We start from the raw sequence: 19,209 nt of genomic DNA on the forward strand, positions 1-19,209 counted from the left end.
AACGTTTGAGGTACGTTATCTTGCAAGTAGAAAGAGAAATGACGGCTTGCGAATATTGCGAATATAGTTTCCCGTATTTAGATTTCTCAACGTAACGACATCGATCGAACGTCATGCAACTTAACGCTTGTAGATCTTTTCTTACGGAACATTGTAAAAGGCAGAATCTATGCGAAAAATCAATACTTGATCAGACAAACTTTACCATCTTTCATGCTCAATAATATGTACATCGTACTTTTTAAAGTTATTAATTGACTATTAATTAACTAAATTATATTTGTATTTGTTTCCAATAAAACTAACCTCTCAAATTGTAGTGTATTTTAGTAGTGTATTTTAGTTTTCGTCACAAATCATTCGAGAAAAAACATTTGATACTGTCGTTAATAATTAATACCATACAACTGTTCTTACGATTCAGATCAAAAGGCAATTCAGCGGTGAGACACGAGAAAATGTGATAGGAAATTTCAGTAAAAGAGCAGAGATTCAAAGAAACAGTTTTGGGGGAGATAGTTGAAAGGTATTGTATTTCGAATACAATTCCCATGTTTACACTTTACGTTAAAACGAATAAGGTGATTATTAGTTTGTGAATATTTTATATATTTATGCAGATTCATATTTTCTGGATACAACCAAACAAATGGAATCTAAACAAAGATTTGTTTCACCTAATAGATATTATAACAGATAATACATTTTAAATATATTAACTTTTATATATTGTTGCATGTTACATGCATCTGATTCATTTTTCATCTTAGATTGTCCCATAAATGCAAGAAATGATAATTGGTAATAATTTTTAAAAGATTCAAAGTGGGACACCTTTTGCAATAATCGTGCGACTCAACAAAAACGACTCTTGTCAAACTTTTAGATAATAACGTATTCTAGTAGTTAGCAGCGAAACTTACAACGATAATAGTGTATATTGCGATATTGTAAAAAATGCTCAGTGTCGAATGAAGATTAATCTGTTGTTAAAAATCCTTGCCACGAGGTGCGCAATTCCGCGATTTAATTAAATATGATGTTTCTATGGTATATAATTATAAATACATTTATAAAGATTATGTAATATAACAAATATTTTGTCATCAAAAAATTGAGATGTATTAAAGAAAAATTAAAGACTATTATTTTTTCTTGCCTGGGAATAGGCAAATTGGAAAATGAGGAACATATGTTTTGTCATAAATCTCTCAACTTTTGAACTGTTCGACTTCATTGTTGCAATGTGTTATTAATGTTTAGCTTTGCCAACAAACAAAAAAAGAAACAAATGACTTATTTCCATCAATTTATTTATCGTAAACCGATATTGTTATGAGCCTTTCGATCGTAATCTTAATATATTTCAAGTACAAGAAAGTGACTATCTTTTTTCCTTGAAATCGAATCCTTAAGTACATCGAACGTCTGTATGTCGGTATGTCCGATTTCGATGCAATTACAAATCACACACGCTTCTTCGTTAATGGAAAAGCAATGGTCCTCGGTTAATAGCGTTGGCAATGTCGACATCTTTTTGCATGCGTGCCGTTTTATGGTGGCGATTGTGATATTAAACGCTTAAACGAAGTAGCTATGTATGTCTTACGTCTTACGCGAATGAGATCGTGCGAATGCTCGAAGCAACAGGAAGATACTGTATCAATAACATCGATATCTGTTTCTTTAGGCCTTGTGTGAACGTTAAGCGAGTTTATCCAAATGTTCGTAAGTACATATTATACATATGTACTGCTTGCTGCTTGTAATATCCGATAGTTGCGCATATATGTGACTTTCAAATGTATTATTTGTAATTTATAAATAAATTCGATTGAACCCTCGGCCGATCGTGATTGAGCCATTTCAGATTTGAACTGCGGACGAAATCAAACAATTGTACGTATTTATAATTTTCATTATTCCATATAGTTTGGATAGTTGTATAGCGTCCTTGATTGTTGTTGCATATCGTGGTTTATAGTTTTGTAAGTTTCGTAATTTTCATGAATATGCAAAACATTTATGAACGACATTCGCTCTGTTATTTGTGTCTTCCTGTTCTTATCTAGTAAGGAAATTCCTTGAAAAAATTGCGTTACAAATACTATATAATTTAATTTTATATAAGTATATGTAAATAATGTTAAATATTAATTCCTTTAATAATATATAAATATATAATTTTGCTATCAATAAAACAACGAAAGAAACGGGGGCCAGAAACTATGTATATACGTACGTATGTGTATGGGAGAAAAATGACTGGCTGTGGTGTCGTGTGCTTTGGCATCCGAGGGTTAATCAATCGTTAAATCAGAGAATCAACGACGATAACAAGTTTTCACGTACGATTTTCCGCACAACGCACAACTGAATGTGGCACGAGCGAAGAAAAACAATTCTGGAAACTTTTGAAACTACAACTATGTTATAAAAGATCAGCAGTTAGTTCCAGTAAAACTTATGAGTAAAATTGTGCAAAATTATTGCTAAGAAGCAATTTGTAACATAGTATATTTAATATAATAGGACTGTGTTTAAAATGTTATAAAACGTTTTTCTTGTACAGTTGCACCGTATGTTTCGCTGGTTAGTATGAACGAACGTCATACATATTTTATCGCAAATTTATTAAGTGCTTCAGCCTCTTTAATTTCACATGAACGTTATTGATTATTACAAAAGCTTGATGGGTGTTTCTTATGTTTCCTCCCGTGAGAAACGATCGTGACCGACCCACAGATGTCACAATGTTATTTCGTCTTTTATTTAAACAGTCACACGCGAATTTCAATATCAACCATTTTCAAAGTTGCCCTGATGATTCACAACAGCGAACAGCTGTTCGTTATTCACTGCAGTTGGAAACATTGTCATTGCAAATGGGTTCCTCTATCGTACACGTGTATATCAAAGTTAATTTGTGGTTGTTTCAATAATTTGTCAAAAATGAAATAATCATATCGGCTTTTTAGTAGGGCATAAGTTGATGTAAAGTACGAGTCTCTCTCTCTTTTCAGTAATAACAATAACGCTTAGCATAGTACATATATAATTGTGCTCTTGTTATGTATACGATTTGCGTTGCTCTACTCGTTAATACGCAGTACGTACAATCGTATATTAACGTGAATATTAGCGCGAACGATATATGCGTCCAACGAATTGTATCACTTGTTCGGCGCTTTAAAACCATTAGAAAAGGAATAGTGCAAAATTCACGATAATATTTGCAATATGGCTTGAAGTATTTGTGACAAGTGACAAGTCATTAGCTACACCGTAGACATACATGTAATATCTAGCCTTCGATACAAAAATCTCTTTCTATCTCTTGCTTTCTCATCTTCTAGCCTTGCCTCTGCGAGGCTCGCGACTCCTGCCTTTCGTAAAATTTTACTCGACAAATTCGTTCATATCGCTGTAAATCGCATAATGTGTAAAATAAGCTCTGCTTAGTTCGTGATACTTTTCCACTCGTCGCTAGCACAAAATTTAATTCGTTCGAAATTTAATTAAATTTCAATTTAGTAAAATAAGCAATTAACACATAGCGTCGGTGTTCTAGTTTATATCGTGCTAAAGATCAATTGACTGAAACCAGCGTGACGAGGTAACAGAGTGTTTCTTTGTCCTAAAAGAGGATTGCATATTAGTGTAACTTTTAATATAATTAATGCTACTTGTTTACACATATATATATAGCATTTATTTGCTGCTTTAGAAACTAACTAAAATATTAGAAACGTAATAGTAACCAAGTTTTTATTTCTTTTGTAATTACCACGAAACCGATAAGTTTCAGTAAAATGAATCTTACTTTTAGTTGATAGCACGTTCTCGATGCACCGCTACATTGTCAGGAACAAACGATCTTTCCCTATGTAATGTACGCTATTAGTTACGACAATAAAGCTCAAATAAATATGTACACTGTACACAAAATTAAATAGTTGCAAAAACGCTGTTAATAGATTAAATTGGTAGACTGTTACGCCCTTGATTCGGCTACAAAGTACGCGAATGTTAACAGCTAATAGAAAAATGTTGAGGTTATCACGAACTTACCAGAGTTTATCCTACACTTACATATATTGAAATAACGCACTTCTCCTCCTTTTATTTTTGTGCGTAACCATAAAAGATAAAATCTTGTCCGGAGCAGATACTTCGTATTTATCGATATTCGAAGTATATCGTGTCTCGATATTATTCTCCATAATTATAGCAACTAACATGCGCACCTCCAAGGTTCAGCGGAAGGGACAGAGACCGAAACCGAGACGTGAGACCGTTCATCAGACATAACTATATTGTTGGCTCCTTCCCTTTCGGAAGCTTCGAACAAACTAGCCTGAAATTCAACAATTCGTTTATAAATATCGTTTATTTAAATTAAAAACTAACGAATCGTATATATACATATATGATGCATTTTACGTGAATTCCTACCACGATACAATTATTATTATTCGGATCATCGCGTTTCTTGTATTTAAAAGCTATGACTCGCAATCATAATAAAACGTATACTATACTTTCCTCCAATTTGGAAAATAAATTCGATTCACTTTTAATTTCAGTACATCGTGTAGTACGATGTGAAGAAATGAAATCTAAGGGGAGAATTTAACTCGTATTCATCTAGCCCATCAAATGTGTCCAACTCGTTTTTTGTAAATGAATTGATATTTAGTTTTTATCATATGTTCTTCTTTTCCCTTTATTTTTCTACCGTTTCCGTAACTTTAATATAGTTTCAAACGATATAAATAAGACCACATGCGCTTGTCTGGTATCACTTGCATCATAAAAATGTTTACATTTTAATTAAGAAAAAAGGTAAACAAGATAAAATAGTCCTGAGATTGTGTATGAATTTTGTAAGATTAGGCAAAGAAATTTTTTTATCTTCTTTTATGTAACGAATCCTACTAAAGTAACGTAAAACGACAGACATTTCGAAATTCCGCGAATCGTCGATAACGGAACACGTTCAATCCTCTCATCGTTAATTAAACGATGAAACTTACGTACATTGAATATATTTTATACATATGACAAAAAGCACGTATATAACTGAAAAGAACAACAATACCCGACGTCCTCGTTGCTCTCGTATTCTTCTAGCTAAAGTAAGGAAAGCTTCCTCGATGTTTATATTTTCCTTACAAGACACTTCGAAGAAAGGCATATCGAAATTCTCGGCTATTTTCTGCCCCCTTTCCGCATCAACAGCCCTATGCGCGGTAACGTCACATTTGTTTGCTGCAACTACCTTCACTACATCTGGCGAGGCGTTCTGCAAAGAAAAAACATTCAAGAGTTTTCATCATTTTTATCAAATATCTATCGAAATTCAAGTAAAACTGTGTGGTTTCTATTCTTTTCTTTTCTTTTCTATTTTTTCTTTTTTATCTTTTCTTTTTTTACTTTGTATTCCAGCAAACAGGATTATTAACGAAATATTATCTCGTATTCTTACTTCTTGAATATTTCGTAGCCAGTAGGATAAATGATTGAAACTTTCTAAGCTAGTGACGTCATACATCAGAAGGATACCCATGGCACCGCGATAATAAGCTGTTGTTAGCGCTCTAAATCGCTCTTGACCAGCAGTATCCCTTAAGAAGTCGATAGTATATTAATAATAGTGATTGATAGAGACATCGTGTAGTAACAATTAATCGTATAATAATAAGTTAGCGTATGCAATGCTTATATTTTGCGGTAGATTATCATTGTTATTAACACATTGTTAAGCAGCGATGAACGATAGAAAATTGATGAGCAGTATGGCAAACAGTAATACGTAAGAAGTGGCAAAATACAGGTATGAAGTTCGCGAGGCAAGTAAAATATTATGAGAAGCGATTACATCGATAAAATCTTGTGAAAATCAATGCCAACATACGTAAAGGTGGTTATATGTAACCGTCGTATGGAAACGTTAGAAAATATTAGACGGTACGAACACATATTATGTAAATTATCGTTCATTTCTTTGCAAATGTATAATGCAAAATATCCGCTTCCACAGCCTCGGCCAGAGTATGGCCACATGAGTATAATTAAATTGTGTACAAATAAAGTTAATGGAACTTGTTATTATTGGTATATCAATTTATTTTAATACAAAGATAACCGACGACACGCATAATTTTTTGAACAAAATTGTCGCTGATATGCACTGATTTTGGAATAAAGTATAATCATCAATTATTGTGTTAGTTTGTCAGTAAAGTAGCTGGTCAACAATGTGTTAACGTTATGCCATAGAGTACTGTATTCGATGTATCCGTGAATGTGTTACAACCAATTATAGGTTGCTTGAACTTGCAGTCCTTGAAAATGACTATATATTTCTAGATATGTTACTCTAGAATTAGCAGTTGGATTGATTTATACATATGTATATCCAACTCGGATATACATTTTAACGTGTATGTTTTCACGTATATATTTTAGCGTGTATATGTAGTACGAGATAGAAGTTTCAAATATGTTGCTTAAAAAAATTTCAAAAATCGTAGAAAATCCAAATGTGATAACAATCTGTCGAGTTCGTCACTTTTTCGATTTGCAATGTCGATTGTAAAAGATGGTCCTTCATATCTATTATCGTCCTGAATAAAAGTGACATATTTGAAAAAGATAATCACAGGTATGGAAAAATTTACGTAGGATCACTTAAGCTAATTAACAATAACAAATAATAGTTGATAAGTTATGGCTATAGCAGTCGGTATTTAAAAATACCCAATTAATATCATTTTTATAAAAATTCCGATTTATAGATTTTAGTTTAAACCATGCAAATAGTCCAACATAATTTAATAAAATTTCTTTCGAGAGGAATACCCTTACACATATGTAAAAGATAATTTAATATTATTTAAGCATAATAACAAAACATAATAATCTATCTCAGTTAAAATTTTCAATTTAGAGATTATTAAATTTACAGATTTCCGTATACGAATTTCGATGTTACACTACAATGTTACTACAATGCTTTCATATCAACACAAAATGCTATAATAGTTAGGTAAATAACGAGAGTCGGCTGATAAGTAACACTGATAAGAACGCTCCCCTGTATCTCGAGAACGAGAAGAGTTACAGCCCCGTGTGAGCACTCATCTTGCAGCTACATTCTTTATTAAACATGCCAAATATCTCGATAAATTTACTCGACACAGTATCGCTTAGAGCGAGACTGAATATGGATGGGAAGTTTTTAACCGCGGAAAACATTACGTCGATGGAAATTCATCGCCATGCCATTCATCGTGTCATTATATCAATACAACGAAGGATTTGCGAATTTCACCATTTGCTCTAATTTTAAGAACAACGATAGAGATTAAACAAGATAGCGTTTGTGGTATCCTTTGAGTCTCTCCTCACAGCAGATCTGATTCTTTCCAAGAATCCGATCCAAAACTATTATTGTGACCGTGTAAAACAGTTCGAGAGCGGCTCACTTAACCATGATGGCAGGGAAATTATCGGCCGAGCCTTCGTAAGCGACGGTATACCGAGTCAAACTATAAAAACAATGTTAGCCTGACTTTTCGTTGGGACAGTACGAGGCGTCATTCTGCCCGTGGGAAAAATTCTGTAGAGAAAAATATCTAGAACTCTTCAAACCAAAAACAAAACATGTGATACGAGAAAGAGGCGATACGGCATACTGAATTCACACAGATCACCGATCTCTCTAATTACGCAAAACAATATTGGAGAGGACAACAGACTCGTGAATTAAAAATAAATAAATAAAAGAAAAAAAGATATCTAGGTCGAAATACAATTTTACATGGGATACATCACTCGTATTGAAGTATATGCAGGATCTGCACTCATTAGACGACTTAACGTTGAAAAAACTATTGTAGAAAACAGCGATACTAATAGTATTATGCACGGCTCATAGTTAAGCAGCATCAAAGTCAATAATATTGGAGATATAATCGGGCAGGTTGCTGAAAAAAATGCTCTAGTCTCTAGAATTAATAAAATCCTCGGCACCAGGTCGTTTCAGTAACCAATACTTAGTCTTCCAATGTTCGCAGAGAAGTCTGAACCATGTGTGGCGTCTACTTTATTCGTGTATTTAGGGAAAACTAAACACTTACAGAATAATTGCTACCTTTATCCAAATCTTTATCCAAACTTTTATCCTCTTTGGATAAGCCTGAGAGGAAGATGAAGTTGATACAAAAATCTTCTCAGCGCACTCGACACGCCATACGGCGATCTCTAGAGCTTAATAGGATAAGAGAAGCTCAAAAAAGAAATATATATATACATATAATTATTTTTGTAAGACTTGTGATATTCAAATGAGGACTATGACCAAAGAGGAATGCAAAAACTCATATTAAATAAATAATGATAATAAAAAGAAAGAAAGAATAAATTTTAAAGTTACTGTCTGAACAACTATAATCTGGAGAACGAGACATAGAGGATCAAACGAACTTATTATGTAATACATGTAATAAGAATAAGTCACTTTCGTTTAGGCAATGTTGTGACATCTAGAGAACGTAAACGGAACGACGTGTAATCTTTTCGAACGAAGCTCTTCAGATATGTAATTACGATTGGACTTCACTAACAGGTAAGTTCGTTTGATCGTTCAATCATATTGAAAAGGAAATATGGTATTTTGTAGCTGATGAATTGCTCCATTTTCCATCTTTCATTTCCTTTTTGTTTCATTTCGGAAGAACTTTCGTTCTTGAGATACAGACGAGTGTGCATTGCTTAACAGTCGACTCTCGTACTTAACATAACTATACTATTTTACGGAGATTAACAAAAGCAAAGTCTTGTATATTATTTACAGAATATCCTTTGATTTTCTTTTCCCTTACCCTCACAATTAATATCAATTATCAATATGTGTTATTGTAGAATATAAAATTACAATAAAATAGAAAATTAAACAATTATATTACATATAAGTGTGCAGAATTCTCGAATGGATATATATATATATATCATATTTCATTATAATATCAGTGTAAATTCTTTCGTAATTCGAAATAAAACGAAATTACATATATACGTACATACATGTGCAGAAAATGGGATATACAAATTTGCACTACATTGTTTTACTGCTGTTTCAATAATTCAAACACTTTTATGCTATTAGCGGTCTTAATAATATTAATTTTTATATATAATTTTATATTTACAGAATAAAAAGTTATATTTATATACTATGTTTATGACTAGGAGTAATACATTTATAATAAAAGATTTAACCTTTATATTATATGTTATAAGGATTAAAAATATCACGATAATGTAATGGAGCACATAAATTCATTGACTTTTATCGATGAATTAATTTTATCAATTGATTTTAATAGAAAGCACGTTATATTTATATTTCGGAACATAAAAATATAAATATACGCGCGTTTCATACAATTCACATAATATTTACATAACAAATAGGATAAATAAAAATATGAAACTCACCAAATTTGAAGTTTAATTGGCGTTCCATCCAAGTTAATTATTTTTTGCTTGAAATCGATACCTGTTGATTCATTATTCTTAAAAACCACAAAACAGACTTTTACTTTACTAAGTATGTATTAGTCAAAATTATTTATGAAATTCGTATAACAAAAATGATCTACGTAACTATAAGGAAAATGTCCCGTTAGCAATATTGACAAAAAAAAAGATACCAATTTTCAAATTTTAACTTTATACTGTATGTTCTAATAAATCATACAAATTTCACCCCATTATAATAAAAGTGATAAAACAACTTCATTCATATTATATATATTAAAGATTCTTATTGGGGAAGACTCGTTTCCCTGCAATCAGCTGATTGATGTCATTAAACAGTTATTTTCTAAAATATCGCTTTATCGTGATAATTTTTCCAATAAAATTATTTCGCTTATCGTTTCTTTTCTTAAGCAAATGCAAGCAGACGCGAAAATAAATACATAAATATCTAAATTTGAATGTTGAATATCTATTGCAAATATAAATAGAATGTGAATGTGAAATAAAACTCCATGGAACCGTTATACGTAAGAACATATTATATTGCTAAAGGTAACCATAAATAGATTTTTCGGCAACAAAATTGTCTAGAAAGTAAGAATATGTACTTGTCAACAAGCTCTACAGCTGAAGGATCGAAATATAACATCATTGCGGTCCATTCTTTCCTCTAACTTGGAATCACTGTATTTTCATTATCATCGGTGTTATCAATTCGATTGGTAGTCGCAATAGCTTCATAAAACTATCGTAAACAGCTTGTTTTACAGCGATCCATCAGCTTATTAATTCTTAACCGTCGAAGCATATATCGAACACGAACGTAATACGCAAGGATTTCGACGATGCGTCTCACCTATCGTTGATATATAAGTATCGTAGTAACGTTCGTCACAATAACGGTGCACGATGCAAGTTTTTCCAACGTTCGAGTCACCTAGCACCAGAACCTTGTAAGTGGCTGCGAAATCAAGCGCCATGTTTGCTTTCGAACTGAACTGTTGTTGAGTTGACAAGAGAGTCGTCGGCCGGCGGTTGTTCTTTGGATACTTTGGGGGTGGAGGATCGATTCGAAGCCTGCGCTTTTCTTCGTGCCGTTAAAGCTGCTCTCACAATTGCAATTTCACGTTGGTCATGCGCGACAACCTTTGACCCAAAGGAAAATGCGTACAATATTACGCTACGATTGAAAAGGATCTTTTCTCCTTGCATTTTCGCTGATCTATAATAACAATATGTGAATCTTAACAGCCTAGGTAAATTAATAATTATAGGAACAATATTTTATATATACGTTTCCTATGAAGGCTGACTACGCTATAGTGAAGCCTATAGATTGTAAATATTAATTAACAATATGGTAATAACGAACGTATTGAAACTTAAAGACTTACCGTAAGGAACTTTTACTTAAGAAACTATCTACATTCCCGTTCGTAAACGTTAGGCCACTCGCTGGTTTTGTAGGAAATGTAACGATCTAATCTTAAACTATCAAGGAAATGATCGAATGTAACGTAAGATTGCGATCCAATATACGTAGAAAAAAGAAATTTGTTACAACTATTTGAAAAAATTATCGTAACATAGTAAATTGTAATAATTATACGTTGACACGCACCTTCACGTCTCTAGTTTAATCTAAATCCTATTGAAAAAATTTAATATTAATTATTTCATTTAATTAGATAGGACACTGCAAGAAGTCTGATAAAAAGCTGAATCTGTACTGTAAAACTATCATCCGTAGTATACACAGGGTTAAATAGCCAAAAGTACGATAATAATATGAATATCAAAATTGATCAAAATAATCAAAGTACCAAAATATTGTAATCCTATATGATTTGAAAATTACAGGCAGGTACTGATTTTGTTATTGCGTATTGGCTTTTAAAAACTAATAGTAGTCAGAATATTCTACTATATGTAGCGATGACAATTATAAAGAATAAAATCATTACAGTTGTAATTAAAAATTACAAAATACTTTTCAGCGTTAATGTATATATCTACAATTCGATAATTCTACACATTAGTGGATGTAATTAGTGGAATAAACAATTCATGTTAGTTTATGGTATAATTCTTTTTTGTACAAAAATGATGTTAAAATATTATTAAATAGAGGATGATGATTATAGAGTTGATCATTTTACATACGTTACATTTACTAATGAAAAATGAAAAGCATAATAACTAATATGTAATAAGTTATAAATCTGTTCCTCCGAATACGGTATCGATTTGGACATAAAATCTTCTTGCACTATAAAAATATGTTTTTAATTAATTAAGTATATCAATTTATAAAGGTTGTTCGTATGAAACTCCAATTATACTGATTAAAATGTGCCAATGATATACACCTTGGATTTAAAAATTTGTTTAAAGAAACAATGTTGTAATTATTAAGATGCTTTTATTAGTTTTTAGTCTTTATAGAAAATACTTCGAAAATAATTAACCTATCATAATGTTTTTTATAATCTTATTTATGCCTTTTCATTTAAAGTTAAATTTTAATAATATATATTAAATTAATAAATTTAAATGAACTTAAATGTATATGAGTAAAATGCTTCTACGGTTGAAACCATCTTTTTCATTTGAAGTATAAATAAAAAGTATTTTGAATCTTTCCGTTATTACGTTATCATGTTTATTCTGAAAATTACGAATAACAAAATCATGAAAACTTCAATCGTTAAAATAATTATTAACGGTATAAACTGCGAAAAGGCTCTCATGTTTTTGTTTTAATAAAATACTATTTCGTAGATCGAAGTAAAAAAGATATAAATACAACAAACTTTCGTGTAAATTTTATTTTCTTTATACATGTTCCATCAACCACAAATTTCAAATACGATATTACATTTCGTTCATAGTATTCCTAATATGTTTCGAATACAATATAAATGTTAGGTCGATCTAATTTTTACAAAAGGTACACAAGAATAAAATAAATTAGACTCTCATTTAAAATTAATACAATAAATTAGCAACTATTAGAAATATAATTTCATATTATAGGCCGCATTATTAACAATGATATTACGAGATATGATCACAAATGTTTGATATGACGAGAATAAATAAATACTAACAGGTAATTTCAGTAAGTACTTTCAGTACGAGTTACTTTTAATCATTAAAAAATCAATTTGTTTCCTTAATTGTATAATATACGCAGAAATATAAAATTATCAGTGTAGCAGATATCACTCAAGTCAGTTAGTATAAAGCATTGAACTAATGAATATTTCAATTACTACTGAAACAAAGTCAAAGTTGTATATATTCAAAGAGTTCTACTAAATTCTAGATAATACGATAATAAACGTTTATTGTGTACAATGTTATCATTGTACAGAAATAAAATGAAATAAAAGTCTCTGAAGTAATTCAAATATTAATTTGTTTTTGAAATATGAAATATGCAACATACAAGCAGAGAGGATGGTACTGGACTAAATTAAGTTATATCTTTATAGTCCTGAAATATTTCTTCTTCTCTCTAATACAGTAAAACAATGAATAGTGCCAACTATTAAAAGTTTTTACTTTGAAATAAACTAATTCTTAAATTAGTTACTTCATTATTGGTTTCCGTAAAAGGTTCTTAAAGTCTTATACAATATCTATTATCACCTGTAGAATCAATTCGTATATTATAATAACATTAAGTCAATGAGATATTAACGAAAATAATTCGCATTGTATATAGGCACTTTGTTGTGGCCTTGTTCCTTAACAAGAGCACTGCTCTTCAAAACTGCCAATAATTATATTATACATTCCTTGTTTCTTTTATAATTATTTTTATTTTTAAGAAACGTATCGCGAACGTTGTGTATGATATGTTCCTTTCGTTGATATAATTTATATGTATAATCTTGAATGTTCCTCGTTTATTTAATCACGATATTTAAATAAATGTGCAAAAAATTGCAAAGCTATAACAATATTTCGTAATTACCTGGTATACACAATATACACAAACAATAATCACAAAAATATATCGATAAATATTTCGAAAACGAGAAAGTGACCTTATCCTTGCATCTAAACTAAACTTCTATAACTATTATGACTAATATATCTAAATTAAGAACACATTCGTTAATATCAAAAAGTAGGCAATTTTCAAATGGTAATGTATAATACTGCTTACTTTGGAATTTATTCTGATCTAAATAATTCGTTATTAAATTGATTAATTATTATCGATATAGCAAGAAAAAGCAATTTTTGTGACAAAAAAATGTGCACAATTTCATCTTTAGACAACTATCGTTGTTCGCTTATCGTTACAGTATACATTCCACTGATGTCAAAGATTAATAGTTAATCAATATCACTAATTAACTATTAATTATTATCGAAAAAGAATAACTATAAATATATTTATTTCAATGCTAAAAAGATATAAGTGATTAATCATAATTTCTCTACTTATATGTACTACTTTTTTGTTAATACCTAAAATATATCTTGTTTTAGTAGATAAGATAAATAATTTACTACTTTGCAAACGTAAAAGACACAAACAACCTAAAAAGATAGCCTTCCTATTGTAAGCAACTTGTACTTTGTAGGCATTTTCAACTATATATATATACATATATAATATGTTAAGAATATATAAAATGAAATAGAACACAGAAAGATAAAAGCTCTTCAAATGTGTAACATTGTTTAAGTAATAATGGGAACCACTTTGTAATGGAATCTATTAAACTAAATTGACTAATTATAAGTAAATATTCTTTCAGCAAAAGTATCAGCACCACAAAAAGTATTATAAAGGTTTATAAATACAGGATGTATAAGAAAGTTGGAGAAAACTTTAAGAGTATGTATATAGTACTCATCAAAACAAGTAAAAAAGGTCTTAATAAACATGGATCCAAAAACCATTAGTTTTGGAATTATGAGATGTTTAGTGTATAATAGTACAGTTTTATAATAAACCAATGTAAGAGATAAGAAAAATGTCAGTAATTGATGTGATAGGAAAAAATGTGCCCAAGTGTATGTGTGTTTGTATATGTAAATAAACAGGTGGCATATTGAACATATGCTGTAGAGTTAATATCTTATTGGCAAAAACATCTCGCAATTCCAAAACTAATAGTTTTTGGACTTACATTTATTAAAACCCTTTTGCTTGTTTTGATGAGTGCTATATGCTCCTGAAGTTTTTCCCCAAACCTTTTGCACTTCCTGTATATGTGTACATATATATTTTTTCAATAATATTCATTTATAGATGTACATCTTTCAAAACTTGGTGTAAGAAAATAAGTTAAATTAAACAATCATTTTATCTTTAAGACACTATTTTTAGGCATTATAATGACTGAATTACAATATGGCACAAATGCATAATCCTATACATATCATCCCCAACATATAAGCTAGATCTCTTTTGATACTAGGATCTCGTTTGGCAGAACCAGGAAGATTATATATATGTTTCCACTTAACTGTCCATAATGGAATAGCAACATGAAGAATATCTGGGATCATAAATCCAAGATCACGTACAACCTATTACATAAAAAATTACTAACTAAACATTATAATTTGTATATACATATTATGTATTGCATATTGTACACATATACATATTCATTCATATATAAATGAATTGATGCAAATGATTGTAATATGTTACATTATAAATCGCATATAGTTATTATGATTATGACACATGATTCCTTAAATACTATTACCTGATGTGCATGTCCTTCTCCTCTGAAAACATTGGCAACAAATTGATCCCAACCACCTGCTAAAATATGTAAAATAGCTATTGCAGCTATACCAAATGCTTTTCTATGAGTTACTGGATTTTTATTATCTGCCAGATGAACAACCAGGAAAGTAGAAATCAGCTCAGTGACAGAGAAAAACAATTGATGGTACCATTGGGAATAGAACTCATCATTCCAATAATTCATATAAACCCACCAAGTATAGTAATGTGAGAAAATAGCAGTTAAAAAAAGGATCATCATAGAAAATCTAAGGCGATTATGAAAAGCTAGCCATGTTAAATGTTTCACTACTTCATAGAAAGTAATAACTCCAATTACAATCGTAATCCATATTTTTAAAGTATTCGATGTGGCATTAAAATACATATGTTTATAAGAGGCAATGCCAGACTCATACGATCCTGCAATAATATATCAATAGTTTTTGAAAACTAATTGAATGTAGTTCTATAACTAGTCACATAAAATATATAAATAAGATTAACTTACCCTTAAATACTGTGTCCCAACATGAACAAGAACAATACTGTTTGTCTACGTCTCTTGAATATTCTTGCCAAAAGTAGTACAAAAATGCAATATGCAATGGTGGGATTGTTAATGGTGCTAGTATTCCTAATGTTTTAGAACTGCACGATGCAAAATTTGCATACAGCATACGTTTTAATATCTTTGTAAAACCCATATGTACAAACTTTTATTCACATTGAAACTCACTTATGTTAAAAGAACATACTTAGCAATCATTTCATAATCGGTTTTTTATTTAATAATTTTTACTTATAATTCGTATTAGGTGAATAAATTATATAACATCTGCATTGTACATAATATTTTAAAATTATTGTGAAGTGAGATAATATAAAAACCTTGGCAATAATTCTTTGGTACATATAGAAATAAAATAAACTTATATCTTGATCTCGCACTATTTATTTTAATGTATTTCATTAATAAGATTCTGCTCAAAAATGTATTACAAATTTTTTAATCTTTCGGCTTTTCTAAATTTCTTAATGATTGACCCAATTATAAGTCATAATTCTATAAATATCCTCTGCATTATTTATAGATCATGCTAGTATAATATTGTAATTACTTTCACTTATGTCCTTTAATCTCTTTTATAAAACTAGTAGCAAATAACCGATTGTTTACAATAATACTGTTAATTTCAATAACAATCTTGTCTTGCATTTAGTAATGAAGTAATTACATAAATTAGAGTAATATATTTTGTTTCATAATCAGTCTTGTCGGTGCTCATTCATGTAAATCACATAGAATTCGAATCTATCACTTTCTTATGTTTTAAAGTAAAATATCATAAAAATTAATTTTTGGTTGGATCCTTGTAGCATTGTAAATGTCACATACAATATTTCATAAAATTCTACTTTTATATTAACATGACACCACGTAAAAATATTGAAATTGGCACAAATGTGTTAAATGAGAACTACAAAATAATGTTTCCATTCTTACTGTCTATCGGTTTTATTAGACGAAGGGCTTTGCCCCCTCTGAAGATTTCTCGCGCATGCGCAGATCCTGTTTCCATGCGAGAAACCACGTGTAAATATCTTTTGTAGGCTCGAATTGTTCCGATTTAAACAAAAATAATAAGTGCATATTACAGGCTGCTAACCCAATTAAATAAAGATAAAACGTGCTGTAAAAGTTTATTAAGTTTAAATTGTGTAAAACATAATGTATGTAACTCTCTATCGTTTTAAATACTACACAAAAGCTTCTCGTTTAAAGTTTGCTTTAACTTTGTCAAAGTATCAAAATTATAATAAATATGAATGTGTCATGATACTGATATTGAAGTTAACAAAAATAGAGAAAAATGGTAAGTATATGAATATTGGCTTATGTGATTTGTGACTTGCATAAGAGTTATCTTTCATTGTATAATAACTTTGCCCAATATTAAATGAATCTATTCTTGTTTGAAAAATTTGAAATATAAGGTATAGCCAATGAAAGTTTGTTATATTCAATCAAAAAATAATAGAATATTAGAAGAATGATCTTATCTTATCCGAAAACAGTATTTACTCTTTAGAAAGTATTTCTATTGAAAATTATTACATATTCTCTTTTTATTGTTACTTATAATACATACATATATAGGGTTATTAAAATTCTATATATATTCAGAATTTATTTTCACATTTGAATGTAGAAGATTCATATTAATAATTATATTAATGAAAACAAATGTATCATTTTGGTTATTATTTTTATTAAAAGCAGTTAATTAATTAATTTAATAATAGCAGTTAATTTCATATATTTATTTAACAATAAGACAAATATATTTTAAGCATTGCCAAAGAGAATAAAAACTGAAACTATAGAATAACCGAACGAAAGTATTTTACAAACAAAATTATACTTTGCGTAGAATAAGAAATGATTACAAGTTTGTTCATTCGCAAATAGACTTAACGATTTCTTGTTTTTGCGATTACTGCCCGAAATTTTTCATAAATCATTCCAAAATTTGCTAGATAAGTCATAATGATGTTACATTAATTAATGCACAAAATATACGTTTTAAATAAATTTAAAAACGTTCATCTAAATAAATATATTAATTTTAGTGAATCGCACTCTTATTAAGAAGATAAAAATTGAAAAAGGGAATAAATGACTATCAAAGATTTAAGCGTTAACCAATTTCGGGACAAGATATGACATCACAACATAGCGATGGAAATATAACTTATAAATTCTATCCTTGAGTATTATTATATATATGTCGGGTTTACATTAGAATTAGGGTTAGGGGCGTGAAACGAATCTTCGTTTGGATTACACATTGTCGTTATGCAATAGGGAAGACATTGACTAGTGCAAATACGATTATTATAGAATTGGACAAGTAACCGTGGTAATTAGATACTCGAGAAACTAATGACAATGATCCTAGGTTCAATAACGAATCCGCGGTCGACGTGATGATAAATGAACGTACTCACAAAATCTAAGTCGAATGCGTAATATTCACTGATCGTAAGGGGATGAGATCTCAAGGAAGAATGAATTTCCGTCCCGATGATGCCACAGAGGAAAACTATGATGGGGTGTGTCTAAGGACACGAGATCATCGGATTCGTCGGGGATAGCCTTCGTTCAGAAAGTAAGGGAAATTGACGTTGCTGCTAATTGGTCAATCTCCATATCGGTGGTTAGAAAAGATGCTAGCCGTCCTCGAGGAAAAGTTGCTAGTGGGAGAAGCCGTTCGTTGAAAAAATAGGTCTCCCCTATCTTCCCGTAGTTGGGACAAAGACTGTTTGTCTGTTTGAAGGACTTTAGTCAACTAAATCTTAAGATTTATAACGGGTTCTCAAGCTAGCTGAACATGTACTGCGGAGACGCATCGACATCTGGCAATCATCTTACTCGAAGAATAGGGTCTGCGTGTGGCGAGCCACGGGTCAGAAACCGTTGGAATGTTTACTGTCGCGTGCCGCCATAAATATTTCTTTTAAGGGGGGGGGGGGGGGGGGGTTAAGGTTAATTCGTACAAAAAAAGGCATGTTTTGTGAATTTTTTGTGACGACACAGTTAAAATCTCTTTTTTAAAACCAATAGTACATTAAAGTATGACATTCGAAGAATATTGTATAAAATTTTCACGGAGAAATATTAAAAAATACGGCAATGGCAGCAATTATTCGGACGTGTCTCGAAGAAAGGTATAATTGCGGTGCCCCTCATAACTTGGTGCTGGATCATCTGAAATCAAAAAGTTAAAGTTCATTCGTTAGGTAACAGTTTTCCCCAGGTAACGCTGGGAGGGTTTTTCGAAATTTCAATTTTTCACTTTTTTGGAACACTTTGAAGGGAAAAACGCGATTTT

The 19,209-nt window shown here is 30.5% G+C and overlaps 2 protein-coding genes across 4 annotated transcripts; both read right to left on the reverse strand.

Annotated features, from left to right (window-relative positions):
- Positions 1-802: 802 nt before the first annotated feature.
- Positions 803-10,616, reverse strand: LOC138184829 (ras-related protein Rab-8A-like). 3 transcript variants are annotated; one of them, XR_011174616.1, is made up of 6 exons: positions 10,406-10,610; positions 9,505-9,565; positions 5,489-5,627; positions 5,102-5,305; positions 2,243-4,357; positions 803-2,083 (listed from the first exon to the last, which is right to left on the reverse strand). XR_011174616.1 is itself a non-coding variant. In XM_069124795.1 (5 exons), exons 1-5 carry the CDS (start codon positions 10,527-10,529, stop codon positions 4,353-4,355), a joined length of 594 nt encoding a protein of 197 aa, XP_068980896.1. In that variant the 5' UTR covers positions 10,530-10,616; the 3' UTR covers positions 803-4,352. The 3 variants fall into 3 exon arrangements, 2 of the variants coding, with proteins under 2 accessions (XP_068980896.1, XP_068979684.1); XM_069124795.1 differs by having other exon boundaries at positions 803-4,357; positions 5,041-5,305; positions 10,406-10,616; XM_069123583.1 differs by having other exon boundaries at positions 803-4,357.
- Positions 10,617-12,343: 1,727 nt separating this feature from the next.
- On the reverse strand, positions 12,344-17,258 carry LOC138186515 (uncharacterized). The gene is made up of 3 exons (XM_069126470.1): positions 15,825-17,258; positions 15,291-15,736; positions 12,344-15,105 (listed from the first exon to the last, which is right to left on the reverse strand). Exons 1-3 carry the CDS (start codon positions 16,018-16,020, stop codon positions 14,920-14,922), a joined length of 828 nt encoding a protein of 275 aa, XP_068982571.1. The 5' UTR covers positions 16,021-17,258; the 3' UTR covers positions 12,344-14,919.
- Positions 17,259-19,209: the final 1,951 nt, after the last annotated feature.

The sequence above is a fragment of the Bombus flavifrons genome, chromosome 1 (assembly GCF_040668555.2).
Source record: "Bombus flavifrons isolate JBK064 chromosome 1, iyBomFlav1_principal, whole genome shotgun sequence".
Lineage (NCBI taxonomy): Eukaryota > Metazoa > Arthropoda > Insecta > Hymenoptera > Apidae > Bombus > Bombus flavifrons.